General features: G+C 42.1%; 1 protein-coding gene across 2 annotated transcripts in view; it reads left to right on the top strand.

The window, feature by feature from the left end:
* The first annotated feature begins 11,161 nt into the window (after positions 1 to 11,161).
* BLOC1S5 (biogenesis of lysosomal organelles complex 1 subunit 5) overlaps positions 11,162 to 14,279 on the top strand; it is a 48,655-nt gene continuing 45,537 nt past the window's right edge. For both annotated transcript variants that reach the window (XM_024552298.3, XM_024552299.3), the window contains exon 1: positions 11,162 to 11,331. In XM_024552298.3, coding sequence (XP_024408066.1) covers positions 11,193 to 11,331 — 139 coding nt within the window. In that variant the 5' untranslated portion in view covers positions 11,162 to 11,192. The remainder of the gene's footprint in view (positions 11,332 to 14,279) is intronic.

The following is a 14,279-nucleotide window of genomic DNA, read 5'->3' as shown; positions in this document are numbered from 1 at the left end:
TAGGTCCACAGTGAGGAAAGGGTAGGAGGATACCTCTTTACCTCTTTGTCAAATGTCCCCTCTTCCCACTTCTATCTTGTGAGTCTTAACCCTCTGAACCCTAACATCTGTTGGTTAATTCTTTATTGAAGTGCACAGCATTGCTTCAACAGATATTACCTGGTGTTCCTATGTCTCAAGACTTCCCTCTACCAACATAGATCTTACTGGACGAGGGGATGGCATAAATACAAAATCATGTCTCCATCTTGTCACGGGTTAGATAATGTTTTCAGTATCTAAACTGAAATAATTCATTTCCTTGTAGAAATGCTGCAGTGCATCATGGGTCATTTCTGTCAGACGCTTCGCTGCCTAAAATTCTCTTTGCTTTTCACTTGATAGCCTCTCTCCCTACCCTTGTTTCTGGCACTGCTGGCATTATACTATTTCGGATTATTTGTCTCTGAAAACTGTTAATTCCCTGAGAGTAGAGATTCTCTTTTTCCTGGCCTCTCCAGCCCTCAAAACAATGACTGGCACACAACAGCAGATGCTCAGTGAGAGCTTGTCGCAACATAGTATTCTTTTAAGTCTATTTTGAGCTGACCAAGAAAAGAAAAAGTAAAAAGTGTGAATCAAAATTAGGTACAGCTGAATAATGCACAATAACCAGAAAATGTTAAGGCAGGTGGTTTTTCTCTCACGTAAAAGAAAATAAGAAAGTCCCCAATAGTATGCACCCAGCCCCCACCTTTCTTCATATTGAACATGTAGTTTTCTTTCTCTGGTTCAATTTATGAAGCTCTAGACATCAAGTTCATGATCAAGACCCAGAGGAAGAGGAAGACGGGAAGGGCAAAAGACTCCTCTCCCAACTGAGTCCTGGAAGTCCTAGTCAGCAATATGTATATCTCTGGTATCCCAGTGGGGACAGAGTCCAGAAATGTAGTCCTCTACCGCACACATTGCTATCCAGAATAAAGTCTGCTCTGTCAATCAGGACGAAGGCAAAAGGGGGTTATTACGCAGGCAACTGGGTAGGCAGCTAGCTGGCTCTGTCACAGTAAGTAGTGTTTAAGTGGGAAAATGCCTTCTGAATGCCAAATAATCAACTTGTAAAATATTTTTACTATTATGTTATTGACATTCCATGGATCATCAATTTGCAAAAAATTAGAATACAATAAAAAATACTTTTTACTAACTAAAATATTCGTGATTCAGAAACTCTCAGGATCCTGCAATATTCAGTTACCAGAAGGATCTGTTCATGTGCACTTTTAATAATAGTAACGACAATAGCTAACATTTATTGAGCGTTTGGTATGTATCAGGCAGCATTTTACATGCTTTAAGTGAATTTAATTTTTATACCCTTTTTGCAGATAATGAAACTTGCCTAAGGTCACACAACCAGTATCAAGGGCTGGGACTGAGACAAGTGTCTGGCTCCAGCTTAACCTATAAACCATTTTCTTGGTGTGCTAGTAAAGTTCTGCTTAATCAATTTGTGAAGTTAGTTTCTAAACAACCGTAGAAAAAAGCTTCCCTGGACATTAGATGAAATGTGTGTGTGTGTCCTCAAGAATAAATGAGGTGGTTACACAGCTCGAATGTACTAAAGCGTACTGACTTGGGCCCTTTACATGGCTAGGTTTATGATGCGTGAACCATAGTGCAGAAGCAGTGTCTTTAGGAGGAGGGTTAAATCACTGCACGTGAAATTCCTCGTAGGAAGTAGAGGTAAACTGACTGATCTCCTGGTTTTTGAATTTGCAATTTGAATTTGCAGTGTATAAACATTACCCAGTACAGAGCCAGCACCCAGAAAATGATCGGTAAAAGAATTTTTAAGGTCACATTCTTTAATTCTTTAGTCTTTTCCCACCTGCCATCCCTGAGGCACCTCCTCAATGTAAGCCTATCAGAGATGAGACAACTTGGCAGAGCATCTTGTAATTTTTGGTAAAACATGAATTCATCAAAGGGCTTACCATTTTAAAAATCTGTGGTCCTTACATCTTTCGGGCTGTTGAAAAATGGACCATACTATTTTTTTTTCTTCTTCTCTAAAGTATCACTGAAACACCTCTAAAACAAAGTGGGGCCATCTTTGTTCGCGTCATTGCTTCTGCAAAGTGGATGCCCTTTTCCGACCATTTACTTCCTGTCATTCCAAGAAGCCTGCAGCACTGATCATTCAGTAAAACCTCAAATATATATTTAGTACCTGCTCTGTATGAGACACTGTGCTAGGCCCCAGGGATAACACAACTACATCTTTGCCCTCAGAGTTTACTTACAATCCAGTGGTCTGTGGACAAATTTCTGAAATAGCATGTAAGGCATTCTTTGGGACATTGCCAGCCACTTAACATTCTTGAAAATAAATAAATATAATCAAATGCCATTAACTGAGTGTCTGTGACATTCTGAGCTCTATACCAGACATGACAACAATCACATTATCTCCTGTTAATTTATGAGCTAGGGAGGTGCAGAGACTAAGCCACATGCTAACCAACATCTCCATTAGACCATGACTGGAGTGAATGGGAACTGTACACTTTCAGAATTAGACAACACAGTCTGTCATGATATGAACTGGGGTTGATTTGACTGCCCTGATTAGATACTTGGCCTTATCTCCCAATTCCACATGGCAACTTTTAAGAACAGACAAAAAATTCCAAATAAGAGCCGTGAATTTTTCCTTATTTAAATACTGGTTTTTTAAACAAGTAGAAATAATGAAACTGCAGGCAGTAACAAAAGGCCATTTACCTTTAGGCACAGTTATGCCCCCAAAATCCAAGGCATCATGAAGTATTTTGTGGAGTTTTGTGGTTGTAAATCTCAAGTAGCTGCTGTCACAATGCAGTTTAAGAAGTGACATAACTTCAGGAATGACATAATCATCCACCCAGGACGTGACTTCCCGGTTAAACTCTACCCCATCTCCATGTGGACTCAGCCATAAGGTATTGCCCTGAGGTTTTCCACAGATAATGTGAGCATTCTCATTGTTACTTCCTATTAAGCAGAGATCCTCCATTGGCTCCACCAGTCATACCTGAAGCCGGTAAATAGGCACGTTAGCTTTCCTGCCTGGATGTAGCAGGAAGGCAGGAACGAAATAAATGGGAAGATCACCCATTGCCAGTACATCACTTGAGAGCCCTGCTGAAAGTCCTTCCAGAATAGCTTCAAAATGTGTTGATAAAAATTTAAGCAGATATTGTTAGGAAAGAATCAAACTATTATAATTAGGAATATACGTGTATCACATTAAAAGGTTAAATGCAAAACTAATTTACCTTTTAGTTTTAATTAGTTAAGTAGTCAATTTAAAATTGTAAATTGAGTTAAAATTGTAATTGTATATACGTGGTAAGTTACCCAGTTAGAATTATTGTTAAATATAGTTCTTTCATGTATATATTTTTGCTAACATTTGACTTTATTTTTTAAATTTAATCTTTATTGTGTTTTTTCCATTACCATGTAGTCCCCTTATACCACCCTCCCCCCAGGAATCACCACACTGTTGTCCATGTCCATGAGTCCTTTTTCCTTTTTGCCCAATCCCTCCTCCCCCTCACTCCTCCCCCGCAACTAGCTGTCATCCTGCTCTCCATCAATGAGTCTCTCCCCCAAAATTAGATGTTACATGAACTTTTTTTTTATTCTCCATTTAAGTTACATGAACTTTAATATTAATCTAGCTTTGACAGGATGTGGTGGTTTAATGGATTAGAGCATTTAGCTTTTTACCCCAGAGAGCAGTATTTCTTCTTTCTCTCCATAATTAGATAATCTGCTCCTACCCATTACCAGGGCACTAAATTTCAAATTCTCCACACACCTGAGCAGGCTGCTACATATCTGGCCATCTTAATCTTAGTCTTGATTTATTGAAGCTGAATTACATTCCTAACTCTTCCTGGAGCTCTGGGTGAATTTTATTGCAAAAGCAATGGGGAGAAAGTTGCTGTCATATATCTCTCTTGCCGGGCAGAGCTTTCGGATACACAAGGGGCTCTATATCCCACTGCTCCATGTCTTGTATGCTGGATTTATAACACTGTGAAGCCCAGCTTTAGGGTTACATGCAGGCATATCAGAGATGAGAAGGGGAATTTGATTTTGCAATAATGATTACTTGTTGCTGGAGCCTACATTCCTGCAGGCTCTGCCTTTATTCCCCATACTGCTGATGAATAAAACTAATTCCAGCTGCTACCTAATCTAGCAAAACTCATCTTTCACTTATGAGGCTGAAAAAAGGTAGACAGGAAGTCAGGAGATTTTGAGATGTTAGCAATTTTTGCTATTATGTCTCAAGGATTTCTGCTCCTATTAGTGCAATTCCTTTAGGAACATTTTAATCTTTTAAACTTTCCTTTCTTTGTGGGGAGAACTAAAGCTTTACATCTTTTCCAGCCTGGTCAGTTGATTTGATGGCTCATTCGTGCTGTCTTCCACTTCAAAGAGGCTGGTCCCTAGGGCTAGCCAACTGTATAATGGATTCAGCAGATTTGGCTTGCCATTCCTGCCGGGTGTCATCTGCCCTCCCAGTCTTGCAGTGGATAATTTCTGTCCTCCCTAACATCATCTGCTTGAGAAATTTGTGCCTGGAAGGCCTGTCTGTCCAAGTTAAGCTTGAAATACAGTAGCCACACAACTAATTTTACAAGATATCTTTAAACAATAAGGCTACAGGCTTGCCTTGACTGAGACCACAAACTTATAGCTGTTTGATTACAAATTCCAAAGTTTCTTTGGTGCAGTCTATGAACTAGTCTCTTCTTATAACATAGGTTATCCTTCCTCCACTGCTCCCTTTTCCTGACTTATAACATGCACACACGCGCACGCGCGCACACACACACACCCTTATCTCCTTATTTTAAAGGGCCTTAGAGGTTTTGAACCCTCTGGTTGGCCTCACCAGCCTTACAGTGCCTGACCACTTTCAGCATTTGACGCGAGCCCTGTTGCTTGGATGAAGGAACTAGAGTTAACTACCATCGTCAGAAGTTGGGGGAATGGGTAACAGACGTTGCACTAAGTAACTGCAGTGCTTCTCAGACTAGCCTGCACGGCCATCAACTGGGGCTTCTCAGAACACAGGTTGCTGGGCCCACTTTGAGTTTCTGATTCAGGAGGTCTGGTGCAGAGACCACACCCTGAGAACGGCTGTATTACATCTGTCCGAACCTTAGGTGACAGGCATAGCACAGCTGCATTCGTCCCAGAACTCAGGTTTTTGTCTTTTGGCACAGCTGAGTCAGATTTTCCGGAGGAAGGATCAGTGTGGTGGAGCAGTCTGTGCTCTGCTTGGTCGGCCCTGTCCCAGGAACAGAGATCTCTCCACAGCAGCTCTCAGTAAAACACTACATGTGCTCCAAGTGAGGCAGCGACACCAGAAGCACCTCTAGAGGGAACAAGCAGAATTCAGTACAGGAAGGTTTAGCACAGGATTTTAAGGTTGCTTCTGCCTGGAAGCTCACTGATGCCAATGTACCACGTGCCACTTCACACCAAACGACCTCTCAGGCCGAGGGTGCCGGATGTATTTCCAAAACTTAATGAGATTAATATGCAGCAATATTCACTAAACCCAAAAGGCTCTCTAATCTTTTCCCCTCTTTGCTTTCACTAGTTTCTTCCATTTTTAATTTTTTAACCCACTTCTAAAATAGGTTAGACAAAAAGAGGTAAACAGTAATACAAAAAATGTTCTAGAGGAAATCTAGATGAAAGGCATTTGATAAAAAAAAACAAAATAGCTCTAGCTGGTGTGGCTCAGTGGACTGAGTTCCAGCCTGTGGATCAAAAGGTCACCAGTTCGATTCCCGTTTAGGGCACATACCTGGGTTACAGGCCGGTCCCCAGTTGGCGGTGTGCGAGAGGCAACTAATCCATGTTTCTCTCACACATCGATATTTCTCTCCCTCTCTTTCTCTTTTCCCCTCTCTCTAAAAATAAATAAATAAAATTAAACAAAAATAAATTTAGGAGTCCCCTTCCTCAATTATGCTTATCCTTGATGGGCTTATACTAAGGAATGAATTTCAAATTTTGTTCTCAATATGCATATAGTTATATACACATTTTATTTTTATTTTCTAATTTTCATAAGATTCAATAGAAAATTAGCAATAATTTACCCTGAAGTCAGAACTTTAATTCTGTTAAATTCACATTATTTCCATGATTTAGATATCTTAACTCTCTCACAAATACAAGAATTGGAAAAGTCCCTTTATAATTCCATGGTTTTAAAGTATCTGATATTTAGAATCTCTGAAAAATGATTTTTTATAGTGTTATAAAGGTGAGAACAGCTAATCTTAAAACCACAGGTAAAGTACTTAGTGTGTGATTCCATTTATGTAATATTTTTGAAATGACGAAGTTTTGGGAATGGAGGGTACAATACAGGTTGCCACAGGTTGGGAGTGGGCAAAGAGGAGTAGGTGTGGTTACAAAAAGGCACCTTGTGGGATCCTTTTGGTTTGGAAATTGTTCAATATCTTGACTGTGCTTGTGAACTCATAAACTTCCATGTGATTAAATTGTACAGAGCTACATACACAAACACACAATGGTCACAAGCAAAACTGGGGAAACGTGAATAAGATTCGCAGAAGATACAATATTAACATCCTGATTGTAATGCTGACATTTGCAAAATGGTACCATTGAGGGAAACCTAGGCAAAGTGTGCAAGGAATCTGTATTTTGTTATACAACTGTGTGAGAATCTACAATGATTTCAGTTAAAGTTTTATTTTAAAAAATACAAAAAAAAAAGTCCCATTAATCCAGAAACAACAAGAGATAACACAAGACATTTTTAGTTTCAAAACTCTGCGATTCCGTGGGTCAGAAGCCAAGGACACGGAGCTGCCCTACCCCCAGCTGAAGCTGCAGGCAGAACAATGCTGCCAGTGTGGCCCTTCTCTGACTCTCTCCTCGGTGTCTGAGCTGCAGTTTAAAGACTCTGGAAAGGGAGAGAAATAAACAGAGGCATACACTGAACCTGGCCATCCCAGGGAAATGGTACAACTCAATAGCGTACAGAGCAATGCAGTCAAATGGCTAAAACATGTATGTACAGGCTATCAGCATCAGGATTGCAGAAAAGTAATTGTATAGTGATTTCATATTATCCCCTCTGGTGGGCTGTACACTACACAGGGGACGGATGAGGATGGACACTCTTGTCACCCTTATATCTCAGCTCCTAGCACTGTGTTTTACATGTAGAAAGTGCTCAATGCATGTTTGTTCACTGTGTTTGGATGAAAAAATGAAAAGCCCACATGGGCTTTTAGAGTTAGTGTGGCTTCTTTTCCTTCCCTCCAAATCTCCTTCACTTTCTCCTCACCCGCCACCCACACTTAAGCACATATACAGGGACCAAGGTTGTTTCTGTCACAAGTCCTTGCTTTAGACACCAGCCACAAGCTCTGGGGTTCCCAGGCCACATGTGCTACTGACACGCTGTCTACTAATTTTAAGGGTCCCCTCGGTCCCCCTCAGGTTCAGTGAGTCACTAGATTGGCCGATAGAACTCAGTAAATCGATGTAGTTGGGATTACAGACTTATTGTAAAGGATACAAATCAGGACAAGACAAATGAATAGGTGCATAGAACAAGGTCTGGGTGGGTCCCCAACACAAAGCTGCTTTGTCCTCAGTACTCCTTAGCTGTCAGCATATCAGTGCATGATTACCAAACAGGAGGCCCTCCGGAGCATCAACGTCCAGGAAGAGGTTTTTACTGGGGTTTCATTACACAGCCACGGATGATGGAATCATTGGCCACATGATTAAGCTCAGTCTCCAGCCCTCCTCCTTTTCCCACTTGGGAAATTCCAAAGATTGAGAGGTTATCTCCCAGGAACCAGGGACAAAGATCAACCAAATTCTTTGTTAGTTGTACAACATTACGAAAGTTCAGTAAATTGAATAGGCAGAAGGGAACAGGAAAGCATTTCAGGATGGAGGATATCTAAAAATAAAGAGGCCGAAATAAGTCTGGCAGAGTCACAGCGCAGTAGAAAAAATCCCTAGCTGATTGGGCTGTGCTGTATTGAAATGTACCAGCCTTGAATTCAAAACACTGTTGGGGGACTCAAGAGTTAGAACATTTTTGGTTTTAAGTTACAGTTAATGAACTTAGTAATTAACGCAGGTAGAAAGCTATTGTTCTAAGAACTGGGATGCTCAGACCCACCTTGACTGCAAGAGACCCTCAAGCAATTCGATCTTTGTGCCCAGGAGGACTACAGGCAATGAGATGGTGTCTGAGCCATTGTGCTCTAGGGAGACAATGACCATCTGCTGACCAGGGTGCAGATAAAGAATCACCAGTCAACAGGTGAAAGGATGCTAAGAAAGCTGCAGCTTTTATCTGGTTAACCTTTTCCCTGAATTCCAAACCCCTCACCTGTTTATTCTCCTGAATTCCAAGCCCCTAATCTACACTTTTCTTCTTATAAAAATGATCAGTTTGAGATGAGAGATAAGACGGCCTTTTAGGATTCATAGCCTGCAGTCTTCTCAGATCGCCAGCCATCTGAATAAAGTGCCCATGAAGATTTAATCCTTGCCTGTATTTATTGTTTTGGGTAGTGACAGGCAGCTCAAATGCCAACTTTTCCGGTTTCAAGACCAGGACTTTGACTAAGGTTCTGCTACTCGATAACTATGGTGCCATCTTGTGGGAGTATAGGGATTGTTGTAAATCATCTTAAATCCTTTCTATGAAAGCGGGGCATAATTCAAATAGATACAGACACAACTTAGTGGATTAAAGCAACAAAAATATATTATTTCTCACAATACTGTGGGTTGGTTATGCAGCTTTCCAGCTCCTGCAATTCATGTGTCTGCATTCAGCTGGCTGGGGGCTAGGCTGAAAGCTCCAAGAAGGCCTCCTTCACACATGGGGTTGGAGGGGCCTTGGTGCTGACAGCTAGGGTGCCTCAGTTCTCACCTCCACAACATCTCTCTGCAGGTGATGTCTCATCTTACAGTGCTTCTCTCCACGGCCTCACGGCAGCAGGAGAGCCTAGACTTTCGACAAGAAAGCAAAAGCAGAAGCTGCCAGTTGTGTTGAGGCCCAGCTCTTTTTCCACCATGTTCTATTGGTCAAAGCAAGTCACAAGGCCAATCTAAATTCCAGGGGAAGGGAAACAAACTCCAGCTTGTTGCATGTGTGTGCAGGTCGGGGAGAAATCATTGCAGCCATCTTTGGAAACTGGACCGTATTCTCTGACTCCCCCTTTACTCATGTGAAAATGGATATTTTATCATCTACTTCAACTAGATGAGGGAGATTAAGAGACATGATATATGATACATGATAGCATTTTATAAATTGTAAAGTGCTAAACAATTACACTATAGGTAGATGATAAAGGCAGATTGGAAAAATGAGAGATTGTACAGAACTATAAAAGGAGATAGAGGAGGTTTTTGCAATATTAATAACATTTATGGAGCATTTGTTATGTGCCAGACATTGTACTAAGTGCTTTGCATGTATTGTCTTCTTTAAATCACCACAACAACCGTAAAAGATGGATATTTCATTGCCATTTTACAGAAAAGGAACTGGAGGCAAGTGGCAGAGCCAGAATTTGAATTCAATTCTGTTTGGTTCCGAAGTCTTATCTATTACTGTACCCAGAGTTCTTTTTATCACTTGTATCATAATCTATCAGGAATTAGGTAAGGGGAGGTAGCGCCTACCCCAGAACTAGTGAAACAGAATTTTTGAAGGCGGAACCCAGAATCTGCATTTTAACAGCCACAGCAATGTGGGAGAAGCATTCAACCTCACTGTGTATAGTAAGCTTACAAAGGTTTTTCAGTAGTTCGAAGACAATAAGAGGACAACCTTAGAGAAAATTTAGGATTGCAGATACAGAAGAAAAGGAGTAAGAAAAGTGCCTAGCAGAGAATAATGAAGGGCTTTCAAAATAATTATGCTTTTTAGAGGTTGATCCTACAGCTGGGAAATGAAGTGAGACTAGAAAAGTTAGAAGCTTGACCCAACAACCTGCAATGAACCAAATTTACATTTTGTTTATTAATTCATCTACTTTTCGCTTTTTTGCCTTTGGGCTTGTTGTCTCCCCTAGAAAACTACAAGTTCCATCTTCACCCCCACCCAACTTGTCTAACATCTCTTCATTTCAGGTCTGAGGACAAATGTGTGCCTCCTCTGGGAGGTGCCCCACGTGTGTGCTGCACCTTCCTCCATCCTGTCATTTATGGGCCCTGTATTGTAAACGTTGTTTATGTGCCTTCTTTGGCACAAGACCGAGACCCTTGAGGGGAAGGACAGTGTAGAAAGAGAGGAGGGAGAAAGGGAAAGATTAAGAGATGGGTTTTGGAACCACTGAATGAACATAGGAGGTGAAGGAGCCATTGCTAAGTTGCACAGTGTTTGTATTTTGAAAACTTATTGAGAGTAAGATGAACTTTATGGAGTTTACCAAATGGTAGTAGTTTGATGTATTGCAGCCCCACAGATGTCTCTTCATGACCAAAACAATTAAAAGCAGCCTAGCAAACTGGTCCCTTCAATTATTACATGTATTTTATCTTAGCCCATGTAACAACTGGTTGATATTTTGTATACACAAAGATCACATTTTTTTTTCTTCACATTGGCACGAATGAGCCTGGTAAGTGATTTGGGAAAATTACTTAACCTCTAATCCTGTTTCTTAATTTGTTGGAATGAAATGATTAAACCATTCCTCCAAATTGCTATGGTGACCAAATGTGGTCACCTCAACATGCTTTACAAACTTTTGGTGCAAAGTAATGACATAGATAATATATTTATGGGACTATTATTAATGTTACGCGACGACTGCATGCCCTCTCTCCAGCCCCTCTAAATCACAACAAATTCCAGAAGGTTGAGAGAAGAATAGTAGGATTTCGCTCCAACTTTTAGGCAGCTTTCTATTCGGGCAGTATGTGCCCCAATCTAGCTTGGCGGTATCGACTCCTTTAAGTTCACAGCCCTAGTTACACTACAGCAGCCTTATTGGGACCACCCGCTGGGTACACTCGGCTTCCTCGACGCCCTTTGATGACGGCAAAGCCCGTGCCTCGAAAACAGGCAGATCTAGTTTGCGCAGGCGCAGCGCGGGCGCGAGTGGGCGGAGGTGGTCGGGATGAGTGGCGAAGGGACGGAGACGACTGTGAGTTGTGAGGCCGCCGCGGGAGGAGGAGGCGGCGGCAGCGGCGGCAACGGCCACAAGAAGAGGGACTCGCTAGGGGCCGCGGGCTCACCGGCTCACCTCATTATCAAGGGTACGGAGTGATAGGGATCTAGCGCTCGTGGACGTCCGGGCAGCCCCACCTCCCAGACGGTGCCCTTTGACCTGGGGCGGTGTCTCGGACCCCCGCCCCGCTCCCCGCGGCCTCGCGTTTGCGTGAGTGTTGTGGGTCCTGGCGGTGCTCGCTATTTCTCTGCGCCTGGAGCCTTCTAGTAACTGCAAGGCCAGTCTGTCACTTCCTCAAGGAAGAAAAAAAAAAAAACCCATCTCTAAGGACGTGAGCCTTCGGCCGCCTCACCCCCCACCCCCAAACCCCGGGCCCCTGGCCGCAGAGGCACCGGACCCGCCTCGCGACCGCCGTGTACTGCGAAGAACCGCGAGACTGGGAGTCGGGAAGGCCTGCGCCTCCCGGCAGGTCGCTTAGAGTTGTGTGAGTTAGGTCGTTCGCTTTCCCCACTCCAGCCCTGTCTGCCCAGCAGTGAATGGGGTACCATGAAAGCGTCTTGAAACACTAATTTCCCTAGACGTGTGCGGATGTCCGTTTGTCCTGTGTGCCTTGAGCTGGGAGAAGGTTGCGACCTAGCTGAAACCTGGATTGTCGCAGAACCAGAATTTAGTTTGAGTTCCAGAGCTCACAGTAACTGCTTCCTGCAACGAGATCTTTGCCAGTTTCTCATCGCCGATGTTTCTTAGCCCCATCCCTACCCCTGTCGGCCCCACCACAGGGCAATGTTGAAGAAGCCCTCGTAGGATTCCAGACCTTCAGCACCAGCCACAGAGCGGCACCGGCGCCCCTCGGATGCCGGCTATGTCAGTTTAACTTTATCTCATGGTTGTAGCAGCCCCAATGCGGCTATTTCTAGACTTCAGGTTGTCTCTCAAATTTACAATAATTAGGAGTGTGGGAGTGGTGCATGGGTGTTAGGGCTAAATTATAATAGTTGATACGTGTAATCTTAGTGAGCTACTTAATTATTTTTAGTTGTAAAATACACGGAACAAAATTTATCTTGATTTATCTTGACCATTTTAAGTGTACAGTTCAGTGGCATTAGTACACTCACATGGTTGTGCAACCTTCCATCTTCAGACCTTTTTCAGCTTCCCAGAGGGAAGGTCTGTCCCCATTAAACACTTGACGCCCTGCAGCCCCTGGCAACCACCATTCTGTTTTGTCTCTGGGTGGGACTACTCTTGGCACTTTATATAAGTGTAATGATACAGTATTTATCCTTTTGTGACTGGCTAGTTGACCTAACATACTGTCCTCAAGGTTCGTGCATGTCGTAGCGTGTCAGAATTTCTTTGTTAAAGCTCAGTAATGTTCTGTAGTGAGTGTGTGTGCACACATACCACATTTTGTGTGTCATTTATCTGTGGGTGAACACTCCTATTGCTTCCACCTTTTGGTTATTGGGAATAATGCTGCTGTGAACATGGGTATGCAAGTATTTGTTTGAGTCTCCGCTTTCAATTTTTTTGAGTATATAGCCAAAACTGCTATTGCTGGATCAAAGGTAATTCTATTTTTTAATCTTTTGAGCACTCACCATACTTGTTTTCCATAAAGGCTGTATGATATATTCTCACTCACAGTGAACCAAGAGTTCCAGTTTCTCCACATCCTTACCAAGACTTACTGTTTTGTGTTTCCTTGCCCGTCCCTCCTAATGGGAATGAAGTAGTATCTTTTAGTTTGGGTTTGCATTTCCCTAATGAATAGTGATGTTTAGCATCTCTTAATGTGCTGTCTAGCCATTTGCATAGGATTTTTGGAGAAATGTCTATTTAAGTCCTTTGCCCATTTTTAAATCAAATAATTTTGTGGGTTTTTTTTTTTAAGTTGTAGGAGTTGGTTATTTATTCTGGACATCAACCCCTTTTCAAATACATGATTTACGTATATTTTCCCCCACTCCACAGGTTGCCTTTTCACTCTGTCGATTGTATCCTTTGATGTACAGAAGTTTTTAAATTTTAAAGACTTTTTTTTAAAAGATAATTCAAGGGAATTTTTTCAAGTTAATCCAAAACTGAGTTGTAATTAAAAATATGTCTAGAACATCCTTGGCTTTTTCAATAGAACCATTCTTTTTATTCAGAAAAATCAATTTTTAGTTCATCTTATTTGAAGACCGTCAAATGTGGCCAGATACTTGTTTAATCCTACTGCCAGAGACTAGTGAAAGGGAAGCATGTAAATGATTTCAGTACTTATGCCCTGGGTCTTTGAGGGTTTCTGACCCACAAGTGGGTGTTAGAGGTTGGGCCTGGGCGACAGGAGGGCTTCCTGGATGATGGAGTGTCTGATCTGAGTCTTGAGGAATAACACATTAGCAATTAAGAAAAGAGAGCAAGTATTTTGGACTTCGTTTGGAACAGCATAAGCAAAAGCACATCTGGGAAACTACACATATCGTTACAGCGGGACTCGAGAGAGGTGGAGTTTGGTGGGTATCCGACCATATAAGACTTTTTACCTTTATAAGGAAATTGGACTTTTTCTTCAGTGACAGGAAACTATCCAATAACAAGTATGAGCATCATGTGGTTAGATTTTGATTTTTAAGTAGAGCACTCGGGCAGACAGTAGTTGACCCTCATCTTGCAGATGCATTGCCTGTGTGTGAAGATATATTCATAACTCCAAAATCTATACTGGTGGTGCTTTCATAGTCATTCCCACATAGGCAGAGTGGAGAAAAATTTGAGTTGCCCTGTGCGCACATTCACTTGACACTGAACAATGCAACACTGTGCTTTTTGTTTCACCTCTCATACCATAAACAAATGTCCTTCTTGCTTTCTGCTTAATGCCATGTTTTTCACATTTTTGTACTTTTTGTTGGTGTTTTTGCTATTGAAAGTGGTTTCAGGTGTACTGCTGAAGTGGCCGTATGCACAAGAAGGCTCTGTGATGTGCTTTACAGAGTATTGGAGAAGTGTCTTTCAGGCCTGAGTTACAGTGGCATTTGCTGTGAG

The sequence above is a fragment of the Desmodus rotundus genome, chromosome 3 (genome assembly GCF_022682495.2).
Source record: "Desmodus rotundus isolate HL8 chromosome 3, HLdesRot8A.1, whole genome shotgun sequence".
Lineage (NCBI taxonomy): Eukaryota > Metazoa > Chordata > Mammalia > Chiroptera > Phyllostomidae > Desmodus > Desmodus rotundus.
The sequence above is the reverse complement of the archived record's forward strand: the minus strand, read 5'-3'. Positions and strand labels throughout refer to the sequence as shown.